The sequence below is a fragment of the Talpa occidentalis genome, unplaced genomic scaffold (assembly GCF_014898055.3).
Source record: "Talpa occidentalis isolate TD23 unplaced genomic scaffold, MPIMG_talOcc4v2.1 talOcc4.2, whole genome shotgun sequence".
NCBI classification, from domain to species: Eukaryota; Metazoa; Chordata; class Mammalia; order Eulipotyphla; family Talpidae; genus Talpa; species Talpa occidentalis.
The window spans coordinates 142,824,553-142,838,956 of NW_023602073.1; the positions used below are offsets into that span (position 1 = coordinate 142,824,553).

Here is a 14,404-nt window from a genome sequence, read left to right on the forward strand (position 1 = left end):
CAACCACCTGTGCCACCAGGGAGGTACTTCTTCTTAGCTTTTTTACTTTGCATACCATTATCAAGACTCACCCATGATACAGCAGGTATTAGAACTTCGTTCTTTTTATGGCTGAGTAACACTCCACTGTAGCTGCATATGTTGCTTATCCATGCTTGTTGAAGGGCACTTGGGTTGCTACATTCATACAACTCTAGGGGATTTTTCCTCCCATAAAGAAACCACTTGTGATAGTGTTACCCTTCAAGAGTGTTTCACAACCTCCTAATCCATACCCTCATTAAATACTATTTATTCAAATTAGAAATAAATTTAAAATCCTGCCTAAAAGCTAATGAGGCTTTTCAGGCACATGGCTTTTCAGAGGCATAATCTCCCTGCTTCAAAAGACAGTCTCCCAGGGACTGAGGCGGAGGGTCATGGTATGTTGGTGTGGGTGTGAATCATACAGTTTTGTGAACCAAAGTTACCTCAAAAAACTAATTTAAAAAAGAGAGCCCACTACAAAAAAAAAAAAAGTTAATTACCAGTGACTTTGAAGGTATGGGGAAGATTCCATATTAAAACATGGTTAACATGGGCTAAGTCAAGTAACAACTACAGAAGAAATGAAAAGGTACAGTGGAGAAGAGGTCCCTGCCTTAAATTTAAAAAGTAGATTTTGTACCTGAAATAGGACGAGCACACCTCAGTCTCGCTGCTCTTTTTTTTTTTTTTTCTTTTTGCAGAACAGAATGAGTTAAGCGTCTAGAACATGAACCTTTTTGAAAATTCATTTTTATTTCACTTTAGTCTCTCCCTTAAGTGCTGCTTAATAACCCTGGGGTTATATTTATGTACTTATTGAACTTTAAACATAATTTTAAATAGACAAATCTTAGTGGAATCTTACAAAATGTTGCTGAAGGGCACTTTCATCTAATCCTGCCTCTGGGGAAAAGAAGAAAGTTATTTTCACTCCTAGGCCCCTTTGGCTGGGAAGGAGAGTGGCCTTTCCCCGCGGGGAGGCAGCCCACGCGACACCTACCTCCTCTGGCTTCCAGGAGACACCGGATGGCTGCTTCCGCCTCCTGGGCGTTGGTGGTTTTGATCTGCTTGACGTTATATGGTTTACTGATCCCAGTCCTAGCTTTGGGCTTGAGGACAGATTCAGAAGGGCAGCGTGTTAGTACCCGCAGGAAAAGAGCCTTCCCGGCGCATTAGCCACGGCTGCCACTGAGCTCCACCGGAAGGTGATCCAGCGCAAACTCCAGTCTCGATCCCTCCCTCCTGCCTCCCCATCCCAGGCGGTCTTATGCCAAGAAGAGGAATGCCATCCTGTTCAGAGTTGCCAGCCTCATCTCCCAGTGGTCAGAAGTTTTGTGATATGGACAAGCCATCCTCTGACTTTAATTCAATAACCAGAGAAAAACCAGAAAGTCCCATCAGCGGCCACACCTTCTACCCCCCAAAGGAGCGGTGTGTTTCTTCAAAAGTGATTTTTCTAGCTCTTCTCCTTCTTATCTCTGGAGCCAAACCTCTGGGTCGCCTTTGATGGGCGGTCTTCTTTACTGTAAACCGCTGGTATCTAGTCAGTGCCCACTACTGCTGTGAATGGTAAGTGTTGGGCAGGGCCCAACCCTCCAGGCCCTCCTGGTACACCTCTTTCCCTCCTGCTCCTCGGATCCCCACCTACATCTTCCTCAGCAGCCCATGTCTGCCTCAAGCCCCGCCTCTCCAGTCCACCACGGCCCTGACTATCTGCGGAGTCACCAGGCCCAGGGTGTCCTGCTACCTGACCTAGGCCCGTTAGATCTCCTTTCAGCTCCTTCTCTCAACTACCTCTACCCCAGGAAAGCTCATTATTTCATCAATACACCCAATTTCTCCTATGACATTTGAATTTCTCCTATTTTCCCCTGATCAATCCTTGCCAAGGTCACAGCCAAGCACTGGAAGAGAGACAAGAAGGTGAGGAAGGAAACCAGCAGCCCCGCCTGCAGGGGCACTTGGAACTTTCCATCAAGGTGGCTTTTCTCTCTCATTGCCTATAGGCCATTGAAAGCCCCATAAGGGACCTCAGAAGAGTAAGAAATATGCTGAAAAAGCCACGTGCTCCCTTCTCCACTCCTGTGATGTAAGCCAGATGGTCGGAAAAAGGCCAGTCCTGGGCCTGAGGGGCGGGGCTTGGGGATGAGCAGGTGGATAGTCACAGGGCTGAAGAGAGAGAACAGAGGTGGCTCCGGGTGATCTCAGGTGGTGGATGAACTAAGGAGCGGATCCTTGGGTTTGAAATACAGAGAACTCACCGCTTGCTGAGGGGCTCCTGGCAGAAGTTTTGCTGTCTGCAAAATCGAGTACTGCCCGTGGGTGCCTGAGGAGATGGACACATCCGAAGCCGACTTTTTCACCACTAAGCCAGCTGTAAAGACCAAGGAGGGAGTGTCTCAACCGCAGTGGAGTCGCTGGTTGCTCTGGGGCAGATGCTCAAGCAGCCGGGAGCAAGCAGGGCAGACGAGGCTGGCCCCAGTCTTGGCCAGGGGGTGACTGACCCCGCCCTGCATCCACGCCACTGTCTCCTGATGCTCTAACTGCTTGGACCTGTTACTGGAGACTCTCTGGTCAAACATCATTTGAACATAAATTTTAATCTAAATCCTGAACCTGGGAGGTTTGAAACTGATCAGCGAACTAATTTTTTTCAGTGGTTTAAAATACCCCAATGTTATTGGGACTATGTTTTTCAAATGTTTGTGGACAGAATCTAAACATCTGGGAATAAATGATATTATACTTGCGACCATTAACAAATCACATTTTTCCAATTTAGTGACAAGACATTACATGAAAGACAATGACCAAGCAAAACGGGGGCTGATTTTGTAAACCAAACCAAACACACACAGTAACAACTGCGCAGATGCATGTATAATTAGAAAAGAGCTGATGCCTTTTAACAATTGCTATCGCCAATGAGTTTTAAATCATGATTCTTCTTTATATTTATCTATTTTTGTAAATCTTCTAGCCATGACAAATTCTATTTTCTGATTTATCTTTTTATTTTCTGAGCCTCAACTCAGAAGAGTAAGAAATATGCTGAAAAAGCCATGTGCTCCCTTCTCCACTCCTGTGATGTAAGCCAGATGGTCGGAAAAAGGCCAGTCCTGGGTCTGAGGGAATCTGCCTGATGGGCCTCCCCCAGAGAGGAGCACACAGCAGGGGCGGACAGAATCTGTGGAGAGCATGTCCTCACTTCGTTTGCTGATTCAGGCACAACGTGATAGACAAGGCACGATTTTCTAGAAGCTGGGAAGAGCAGCACTACCTGAGGAGGAAGCCCAGGCTTGCAGGTCAGGGCCCAGAGCCCGCACGTGCCTGCTCACAGGGGCCCGTGGGCTCCGTGAGTCCTGACGAGTCGGAAAAAGGCAGGTCGCGGGCAAGGGCAGAGGATGCTGTGAGATGCTGCAGGCCAGGGGGAGGAAGGAGCCGAAACAATCCCTGCCTGGCTGTGCGGCCCCAGTTTTCCATCCTCTGGGTCCTTAAACTAAAAGCAGCTTAAAGCAAAACAGCTCCAGGAGCACAGAGGACAGCCCCAGAGACGAGTCACCTCATTTGCCAGGAGCAACCCAACTATCTCTCATCGCGAGCCCGTCCTGGATGCGAAATAAGAAGGAGCCGAGGAGGAGGCAGTGCAGGGGCTGAGGCTAGGTGGCAGGGGTGGAGAGCCACGGCTCAGCAGCAGGAAACAGGCTGTTATTCCCAGCAGGCATCGCGGCAAGCTGAAAGCAAGCAAGTCTTACTTGGAGGGGGGGGTCTCTGCGGTGGGTGAGGTGGCCGAGGCCTATTGGGGACCGACAGGGACCTGCTTGGAGAACGGTGGCGGGGATTCCCAACTGCTTCCAGCTCCTGCTTTAACTCCACCAGGTCAGCGTCATCTGGAGGACATGGTGGGATGTAAGTCAGGTCAGCAAGGAGGATGGCTGGGGGAGGCAAGCTCCCGGGGCAGCCGTTCGTCCCTCTCTGCTGGTGTGGGGTTGGGGGCACCGATGCCTGCTTGGAAGTCAGTGCATCATGGGAAGCCTTGTCGTGCGGACAAGAGAGACACTGGGGTATGTTCGAGTGTAGTTCTGTTTCCTTCTGAAATAATCAACAACACTTGCACAGAGGGGAGGAGGCAGCAGAAACCAGAGTCCCTCATTTTTAATTCCTCACACTGAAAAGGGCCAACTATTTTGGAAGCTGAGAATATTCTCATTTCTCTGCCAGCTCCCAACATGGCGTCTCCCTGCTCTGAGTCCAACATATGTAGGTAGCAGCCAGCCACGTCCCATGCCTTCGCCATCTTGATTTGTCCTGCAAATACCTTCTAAGGTAGTCCCAAAGCGGGGGCAGGAGGGCACTGCTTCTGTTTATTACACATATAAGTTACAGAAATTACTGAATTACATGTCAATTCAGTACAATTTTAGGTCTTCTCTCCAGCAGTATAGCACAGCCTGACTCATTTCACTTGGTTCAGACACCACCGATCCCTCAAATCCAACCCCGTGTATCTTGAGGCGGAGCTGGACAGAAGAGTTACCTTTCTAAGGGGAAAGTCCACATATCCACGGCATGGAGCGCACCCCATGTTCCCCCAGTGCCCACCATGTAACCTCGCGGGGCTCTATTAACTTCATCCAAAGAGGATTTGTGCTCTCAGTGGCCCTGCTCCCAAGAGGCTGCCTGAGTGACTGGCACTGCCACAGAAAGGGCCACCTCTTGTCTGAGGAACATGTCCCTTCAGCTGCCAACCTCAGGGTTTTGCCCACTGGACAAGCAACGTGCAGGACCACCTGGGGCTGGCTGGCTGGCCGAGGCACCATCCCTGGGTCTGGCAGCTGCCCCCAGAGATGGCTGTGGTTCTCTGTCACCTGGGCAGCTTCTGAAATGCCAGAATTCCAGGGCCCCAGACCGCCCTGCCAAGCCCACATCTCCAGGATGGGGCTCAGTAAGCTCTAAGCTTAAAAGCTCCAGGTGGTTCAAGACAGCCAGGCTCTAGCCCAGCTGTGGGACAAGGAGACAGTCCTGGGGGCCTGAGCAAGCACCTCTCAACGTGGCTTCCCTGCAGGCATCTTAATTCACATTCACCCCTGCTGTCTGTTCTCAGATCCAGCTCAAAGGATCCTGATGTACGGCGGCACCTGAACCTGCCAATCATAGCTGTTTTTCATGGGGAGGCCCAAGGACAGGCGGGCCAGGGCCACGGGGCTGCACCCAAGGAAATATGAACCCTGTCCTATCCAGCTCATAGAACTAGGTGGGCCTAAAACATATTCTGAGAGTCAGCAGGCCATCTGCTATTCAATCCACATGACCTTCAGCTCCTACATCTACAATGATATACGACAACACTGATGCAGGCTATTACTGTGTAATAATATGTCATAGGGCTCTCACATCACCCTGGCAGTCAGCGCATTGAAATTAAATGTCTCTTATGGGATTGAATCAGAAAACTTTAGAGAGGAAAAATAATACTCAGAAATGTAAAAAAAAAAAGGTGGTCATTTGAAATACAGAGGAGACAGGAATTATCATGAGCTGGTAGGTTTTAGGGGTACCAGTTCTAAAAAATATATACATTAAAACCATTAGAAAGTCAGCCTCTGGGGGCCTAGCCCCACCACTGGCAAGGGCCCCCATTTTAGCCCTTCCCGGGATCTGTGCCCCAATTGGTGGTGTTGTAACTGAGGCATAGGTTCAAACTGCTCTCAAACCCTCAAGCACAAAAGGAAGAAGTAACTTTCTCCCCGAGTTTGCTTTCACAGAACTGGAGCTTATCTGCAGATGATGCACCTAAGCAAGTAGAAGGACTCGCCTTCAGACTAGCCTTCAACTAATCTTGAGCCAGGACGGCTGGAGCTGGGAGACACAGATGCAGAGGCGGGGGGCTACCAGCTGGGGGGCCACCAATGGAAATTCACACCCCAGCTATCTGGAGAAAGCCTCTTCATACTTGTCCATGTAGGAACTGCCCTTGACTGGCCACTGAGCCAAGGCCATGCTTCTTGGCCCTCAGCCCACTCTGTAGTCAACAAAACAGAGCTCCTCTGTTCTCAACCCTGGTCCCTAAAACCTATTTAACTGCATTCTCTCTCTTAATCAAGATGGCGGATTTGAGTTCATCATCTGTTCTCCTTGCCAGTAGATTTGCCTCTTTCTTTTCTCAACACCTGGCAGCAGCCCCTGTGGGCAGCAAGCCTGTGACTGAGCTCTGGTGCCCGGGAGCTGAGAGAGGGGCCTCGACACCAGGGCTAGGGAAAGAGGAAGGTCCCGGCTACCTCTGTAGGTCGGATGCTGCTTCTTCTTGGTGAGAGCAGGTGAGCAGCTGAGGGGAGCTGCTGCCGTGGTGCAGGGGGCTTCGCAAAGCTCGTCTGCCCCCAGCTCGCCATCTGAGATCACAGGTTGACTCAGCTCATCCACCAGATCGTCTTCGTCATCTTCAATGATATCCCCTTGAGAAGGAAATGAGTCACAGCAAACAATTAGGGTCAAACAGCACAGCCTTTTGCCAGTGGGTTTGTTTCAGCACTGAAATGACAACTCGAGTCAGGACGCCCTCTGCAGCCCACAGACACCACGTGTTGGGGTGACTGGTCCCCAAGTCTAGGCACACCTGACCAGGCCCGCAGCCCTGAGTCCTCACAGCCACTGCCATCCAGGCCAGGTCCCGTCACCATCTCAGGCACAGGAAAACTGCCCAGCCCAGCCTACACAACCTCCCCTGCCTTCAAGCCTCGAAAGCCTCACTGGGCAGGGCTTAGGAGGATGGTGAAAATCCCCTGCCAGTTTCCAGGACAGCTCCTTGCTTGCCCTCCTCGCCACACCTGGGAGGACCCTCCAGAGCCACTCACCTTCCAACTCATAGTCTAAACTCGTGAAGTCGAAGTTCTCCTCCAGCAAGCAGGAGTTGGCAGTGGGCGACATGGAGGCCATGCTGTCCCGCTTCCGGATGATCTCCTCTTGCAGGCCTTTCAGCCAGTCCTTTGTCTTGGGTCTAATCTTCACGGCACGTCCTTTCACCTGTGCGGGCAAAGGGGCCACCCCAGGGTCAATGCAGGGGGCACGGCCACTCCCTTTGATCTCCAAGGACTTCTTGCGCAAACTCATCACCAGAGCGATGCCCATCATCACGTTTTGCCAAGAAAACCTGAGGGTCGGGGCCCAGACACACTCAGTGCGCTCCCACCCGGCCTAAAGGGGAGGTGAGCTCTCGTCTCCCGGTTGCATTCACGGGAATTTGAAATCAGAATCATCATCAAGATGGGAACGATGGAATCCACATGTTCCAGACGATGCTGTCTGAAGAGGAGGAGGCAAGGTGCTCCCACATGGACGTGAGCGCGGGGACAGGCCAGTATGTGGTGGGCGCCGCCCTCCAGAAAGTGCTTTCTCCTAAATTCACACACTAGATACCTCATTGGACGTTGCAGAATGAGATAAGGGAATGGGGCATCCCTGCTCCTGATCCCATAGCTTCCCGCCCCTAAAGGCATGAAGGAGGGGACCCCTCATGCGCCTTCACCCAGCCCCAGGAGAGCTCAAGCAAGCCCTGGGGCCAGCAGCCTGTATCTCGGCGATCAGCGCGCTCACCTTCATGCCGTCCACGTCCAGGACGCTGAGGGCCGAGTGACTGTCGGCGAAAGTCACCAGCATCTGTCCTTGGTTGATCCTGGGATGAACGAGATTCGCCATGTCAACCGCATGGCAACTGGGCAGCACCCAGGGCCGCATCATGCACCCGCCCAGGCCCTGGCCGCGGCACCTGACCAGGACGATCGTCCCGTAGCTGCCCAGCGTCTGCATGAGCTCGGTGCGCACATCCTCCGGGAACTCGCTCTTCTCTTCCAAGGTGGGCGACTGCAGGTCCACGACCACGGTGGCGTCCAGGGGGCCCTGATAGGAGGACACCTCCTGGAACACCCGCTCCCGCGCACTCACGTCCACTTCTTGCACTTCCACCTCCACGACGGCCAGCACAGGCCTGCAGCGACACGGGTGGGAGTGAGCCCAGGTGAGACGCCCTGCGGACGCCCCTCCTGTGGGCTGGCCTAGAGTCTCACCATCTGCCTGGGGCTCCAGAGCTCGCACAAACCATCCCACAAACCATCTGGAGGGGCAGTCTCCCGTGGCGAGGGGTGCAAGCCTTTCAGGGGGCTGGCTGGCATTTGTGTTAAGATTCTCAAAGGACGTTCCTCTCTTTGGCCCTCCCAACCTCAGTTCTAGGACTCTGTTTTGAGGAATTGACCAGAGTCAAAGATTTACATACACGGTAGATGCTGCCAGCACCTTCGTGGGAGTACAGAGGGGGAAACAGTCTGACTTTTCTGTAAAAGGATGAAAGCTGAGACGCAGCCACAGGGGCACACGCTCTGGCGCCATCCAGGGTAACCTTGTGGAAATGTACTGGACACACACCAGGTCGGAGGGAAAGGGTGCGCCATCACCGCAATTTTGACATAAGAACAGGTGCTTATAGGAACTTTATTAGGAAGATAATGTATCTTGACTGAAGACATTTACAACTTTAAGTAGAAACGCCAAGTAGAGCGCAAAATATACAAAATGGTAACAACCCTTAAAGCTGGGAAATGCTACAAAAATTAAGAGACACGGGTGACACTATGAGTAGTCAGCCCCTGCCCCCGGGTTTATATTACTGTTGGTAGTTTTTTTGCATGTAGAAGCAAAACAAAAGACAAAGAAAAATCTGATAGAAGGAACTGCATGACTGAGTTTTTTAAAAACTTCCTTTAGCATAATAACTTTGGAGACAGCCCTCGTATTGGAGAGCGGCTGTGGAGCTGGACAGCGCTGGAGTCACCCAGGGAGACTGGCGCTATGACCCCAACCACTGCATCACCCAAGAGTTACGCTGCCTGAGAAAAGCCTGTCTCCTAATTCCACTGAGAGAACATTCTGGAGATGACAAAATGACGCAAAGGGAGAAAAGACCAGGGGTGACGCGTTAGGGAGGGGTGGGCGAGGGAAACAGGCCCCCTGTGTCCTCCTGCCTATGTCAACGCCAGTGTCATCGTCAGGACGCCGTACTAGATGGACAGCATGAACACGGGGGACCGCCGGGTGCAGGGTACTCAGGTCATAACTGCATGTGAGCTACAATCATCCCAAGCTAACGCGTTTCATTAAAGAACACGAAGGTAGCAAGTAGAAGAGCAAATGATAATAACCCGTCTACAAGCATGTGCACACGAACACGCCACACACAGTTACACTTTGGGGTAGAAGCTCCTAATGGGGTGGAGAAGGCAGGGAGAGGGGACAACAGGCCACTTCTGACGCTGTCTCCGAGGCAGGGCTGTGGATGATTTGCCTGATGTTCATGGACATGTTTCTCCCTAATTGTCAGTACCTAGATGAGCCATTTCCGTGACTAGAAAGCCAACACGTGTCTGAGGTGCCTCCCAAACCAGCGTGTGTAATGCACACTTTCCAGTCACCCCAGCCAAGCAGCTGCTGACCCCAAATCCTGGGGTCACCCTCAAGTCCTCTTCCCTCACTCCTCATCCAACCCATCAGCCAACCCCCATCCAACCCAGTGCGCACCCTCAAGGGAAGCTGGGCTTGCTCGCTCCTCTTACAACATCCACTCAATGCTAATCACCCCAACCCTGACCCTGGCCTGAAGCCGACTCCGTTTCCTCCCTGGCCTCTTGGCTGCCTTCCTGCCTGGTCTCACGGGCTGACTCTGTTAACTTAGTCACATGATGCTGCTCCTCAGCAATGAGCAAAAGCCTGTGGGCTCCCATCCAGCCTGGTCTCTTGCTCATCTCATCACCTTAGGACACTTCCCTGAGCTCAGTTCCAGCCGTCTGTCCTCCAGACTCCTGCGTGCTTGCTGCAGGCCCCCGCCCTGGAATGCTGCCCCCCCCTCCACATGGCTCCCAGCCTTGCCTCCTTCAGATCCTACTCCAGGTCCTCTTATCAGAGGCTCTCCCTGGACACTGGGTGCAGACACCGCACCCCTGTCTGAGCCTTCCGCTGCTTGCTTCCTTTCGTAGCATTTCTCTGCTTGTTGTTTGTCTGCCTCACTAGAAAATTCCATATGAGAGCACGGCCTCTTCTGTCTTGTTCACTGTGCACCCTCAGGGCCAGAAGCTGGGCTTGCTGTTGAAGGCCTCTGACAGACACTGATTATATGAACACTTCTAAATGCACTGACTGACCCAGCACACCTGGGGGCACAGATGCAAGACCCCCAACTCCATGTCTAACTGTATTTGTGATAACAGGTTTCCAAAGAATTTACACCTAAAGACACCCACCAAGTCTTCATAATTTCTTTCCCTGTAAGGATGAAATTGACAGGAGCCTGGGAGAGTCACACTTGCCCTGTCTACACCCCCAAGTACAGAGGAAGTTCCCTCCCTTGAGGTGTTCCTCGGGCGGCCCCAGCTCACAGACCCCTGCTGAATGCTGGACACGCCAGGCCAAGGCAACAGTTCAGAGCATTTCAATGTCCTCAATCCAACACCCAGACACCCTACAAAATATTAGAAAAACTACTCATCAGTAGGTGAATGTCGAAAATCCACAGAACGCTGGATAGTGGATAAATGAATGAGCCAGATCACTAGTATCAACATGATGGCATTTCAAACGTTTAACGCAAAGCAAGAGGCCCAGTGACACACTTAGGAGATGTTAACTGGCAAATCCAATAGGTTGTCTTTGATATTTTCATCAAGAATGACATATGTGGTACAAAACATGCTGGCGTCAACCCGTCCTTGGTGACAGGCACACAGGCACAGCACTGCTCTCTGCCCTTGACTGACACTTCTGTCTCTCACACTCACACAGGCGGGCAAGCAAGCACACACTGGGGGAACAGTGCACTGCCCTATCTCTCACATGTATGTGTGCACACGTGCACCCTCCCCAGGGGCCAGCACGTGTCTTGGCTCATACGCACATGTGCACATATGCATACACCCCCAGGGCCAGCGCATGTCCTAGCTCACACATGTGTGCACATATGCACACATTCAGGGGCCACTGCATGCCCTGGCTCATACACACATGTGTATACATGCACCCTCCCTGGGGCCAGCGCATGTCCTGGCTCACACACATGTGCAAGCGTGCACACATCCAGGGGCCAGAATATGCCCTGGCTCACACACACGTGCGCATGCGTGCACACACCCAGGGGCCAGCATGCTGTGAGCAGCAGCTGCTGTGACCCCCTTGGCTGTGAGCAGCAGCTGCTGTGCCCTCCTCTGCCGAGGAAAAGCACCCAGCAATGGCGAGAACCCTACCTGTGGTCAGATGCCTGCAGCTCGGCGCGGCCATAGTACTTGAGGACGCCGGGAGACCACGTGTGTCTGACGGTGGTGTCGGCATCCAGGTCGTGGTCGAGGAGGTTGAGCTCTCCAGCTACGCACAGGGATTCCAGTTGAGAGACCCACACATGACACAAAATAGCATCAACATATAAACACGCCACTGATGGGACTTCTACGACAGGGACCGCTGTACCTGCATCACTTGTCTCAGACTCATCTCGCTACCCCGTGGCCTGGCAACTATGCCAAGGTGCCATGGGAGCCTGGGGGAAAAATGCCTCCACACGATAACCCCAGGATGTGAGGCCAGAGCAGTGGACACCTCACCTGTGGGCAGACTGGGCAGGGACCTGACATCGCAGCACGGGGTTTGGGCAGGAGTGGCGCCTGCACCCCTTACAGGAGGTGGCGCAGAGGCTCAGGGCAGGGGGACCTTGGGGTCTGGGTCATCAGACGTCCACAACTGGACAGGAGCTGCACAAAAATGCATCTTTTCAATGTGAGATTTCCTGGCCTTGAGAGCTCAGCATACAGGTCGCCAGGAGGGTGAAGTCGTTTATGTTCTAGTATGTAGATGTTCTAATTTGAAGCAGACTGCACTTCCCGGCTGGGCATCAGAACGGATTAGTCTACTAATTGATTACAAATGAGACAACTCTATTCTCTATGGTGTCTCGCTCGGGTTTGACTTGGAATTGGGATTTTAAGTGGGTAAGAGTCTGGTCGAACATAAGGGCTGCATACAGTGCAGGAGCACATGGGGAGCGGAGCTGCAGGAAAAGCTGAGGCTTCTCCGCTCCTTCCCCACTGGGAACAGAAAGCATTGGGGTGTTGTGGAGGGACAGCCTTGATCCAGGGGTGGGGAGGCAGGAGCAGGGTCATCTGCAGATCAGACTCCCTAGAAAGAGGCCAGCAGGGAGCACTTCCGTAGCTGGGATGCTAACAAGTGGGATGACTTTGTGCAGTTTTGGGTTATGGAGATGATTGTTATTTATACAGCAAAAAGCACTGGGCCAAATCAGGTGATTTCCCCGTGGTGCTGACTGTTCACCCTCCACGGCTCTGAGAGCGCACCTGTCCCACCCACCTGTTCGGTCAAAGGGATGCCTCTTCCTCCACCACAGGACACGGTCTGTCCAGGCGGGGGTGCGGCACTTGTCGCTGGTGTCGTAGGCAGCAGAGCCAACGTCATACTTGTAGGTGGGTCCGAAGTTAATGGCACCTTCATGAAAGTCTTTAAAAATCTATGGGGTTAAAAGAAGTCCCAAGGCTACTTTAGTCCACCTAGATTCTGTACATTACATGCAAAAGCAAAACATAAAAAAGCCACATGCTTCACTTCTAGTAAGTCAGGGTCTGAGCTGCATTTGCAAATGTGTCCAAAAACTGGACATATGTGCGCTACTTAATGAGCATTTTTCCTATTATGCCAAAGCCTAAGAAGTCTCTAAGAATCTATTCCTGGGGCATCAAGGGGCCAACTATGAGTCCTGAAACTTGATGGTCTTGGACTGCTTCATGGCTCTGGGGATTATGTGACCTTGAACAAGCTATTTGACCTTGGCCTTGGTTTCCTTATCCATAAAATGGGTATAATACCTAACTTGTAGGATGGGCTTGAGGATTACAAGCACACATTGGAGTGTAAAGTACATTAGGTATGTTAGTGTGTTAGTATGTTCAGGAACAAGCAACCATGCTGTCACCAAAATAAAGTATTCAGTGTCACCTCATGGTCCCATCTGTTTGGAATATAGCTGCCCCTACAAAGCAGACATGTGACCTCAAGGTATTTGGCCTTGCGGGCATGACATGGCAGGTGCCCAGATGCTGACCGGGTCCTCGTGGGCAGTTCTGACTCGGGCTGACTAGGCTGGGAGGACACAGGACAGAGGGCCCAGCTAGTCTGAAGGGGAGGGGCAGCACACCCACTTCCAAGCACAGGCCACAGGCACTGGAGTGGGCAGAGGCCAACGTCCTTTCACGTAGCGATGGTCCCTCTGGCCACAGAAAGCCACATGAACCCCGAGTCTAAAACCACACAAGCTCATCCAAAGAGCAACTGGAAACACATGTGTCTCTAACTTCACAAGCCATGTGTTTTCCACCACATCGGAGACTTTGTGAAGTCCACTCACGGAGCTTAATTTGCTGGACACTCTAATGCACATATTTAGCAGAAGTTGTTCTATATTACAGCAGCTGCTGAAGTGCTTTAAATGCACAACTTACTTTTCCACTTGATTTCTGTAGTTGTAGCTGATCAAATTCCAGAAGTTTCTTCCAGTCTTGGCGCTTAACAAAATAGAAGACTTCTTCGTAAGTGAGATCGATGCGGTAGTTGAAATCGCCACACCAAAACACGTAATCATGCGAAAATATGTTTCTGCCCTAAGGTGGAAAGAAAAGCATCATCGTTCTGGCTCATCTTGCAGGAAGGGGGCAGAGGGGGGAGAGCAAGTTCACGTGCAGATGACCAGCAGACACATTTTTCCTACAGCGTTACTTAAGAGAAAAGCCCTTTAGAAGAGTGTCTCATTTTTCACTAACCCCACAGACCCATTGAGGAACTTCTTCATGGCTCACTTTTTATGATAATTGTGTTTGTTAAGATGGTTTGGAGGAAGCCCTAGATCTCACTAGGGAGCACGACCATCAATATCTCCCCTGCCCAGCTGACCACGCTCCTGCTTTGATGTTGATTCCTAAAAATTGCCCACGCATTCCGTGTTGGACAAATGAGGTTTAGGAAAATAGTTACAAATTCTCAGGACATGCAACTTTGTGGGACTTTATGGACTTCATTTTCATCCAGGGACCCTCCATCAGACTGTCTCTCCTCCTTTTCCCCGACCATCCCCAGTCACTCTGAGGTCACCCTGTCCAAGTCCCTCACGGTAGCCTGCAAGTGCTTGGGGATCCTCGCCCACTTCACCCCAGGGTTCATGACCTTGGGGCAGCTGCCACCTAGCAGCTCAGCGGGGCTAGCTGTTCCGGGGAACCTGGACCTCAGCAGCCCTGGGGAGCACTCACCCAGCTTTTCCATCACAAAAAAAGCTCAGAAAAACTTG

General features: G+C 51.7%; 2 protein-coding genes across 3 annotated transcripts in view; one reads left to right on the forward strand and one right to left on the reverse strand.

Moving 5' to 3' along the window:
• The window catches only part of SERAC1 (serine active site containing 1), a 131,893-nt gene that overhangs the window by 49,670 nt on the left and 67,819 nt on the right, over positions 1-14,404 (forward strand). The window lies entirely within an intron of this gene.
• Positions 1-14,404, reverse strand: part of SYNJ2 (synaptojanin 2) — an 87,022-nt gene that overhangs the window by 5,229 nt on the left and 67,389 nt on the right. Inside the window, exons 16-25 of one of the 2 annotated variants that reach the window (XM_037520599.2) lie at positions 13,566-13,724; positions 12,421-12,577; positions 11,307-11,424; positions 7,790-8,008; positions 7,618-7,696; positions 6,879-7,047; positions 6,306-6,479; positions 3,783-3,917; positions 2,289-2,401; positions 1,028-1,136 (exon numbers count right to left, since the gene is read on the reverse strand). In XM_037520599.2, the coding sequence (XP_037376496.1) occupies positions 1,028-1,136; positions 2,289-2,401; positions 3,783-3,917; positions 6,306-6,479; positions 6,879-7,047; positions 7,618-7,696; positions 7,790-8,008; positions 11,307-11,424; positions 12,421-12,577; positions 13,566-13,724 (1,432 nt within the window). The remainder of the gene's footprint in view (positions 1-1,027; positions 1,137-2,288; positions 2,402-3,782; positions 3,918-6,305; positions 6,480-6,878; positions 7,048-7,617; positions 7,697-7,789; positions 8,009-11,306; positions 11,425-12,420; positions 12,578-13,565; positions 13,725-14,404) is intronic. The other variant, XM_037520600.2, reaches the window with a different exon arrangement.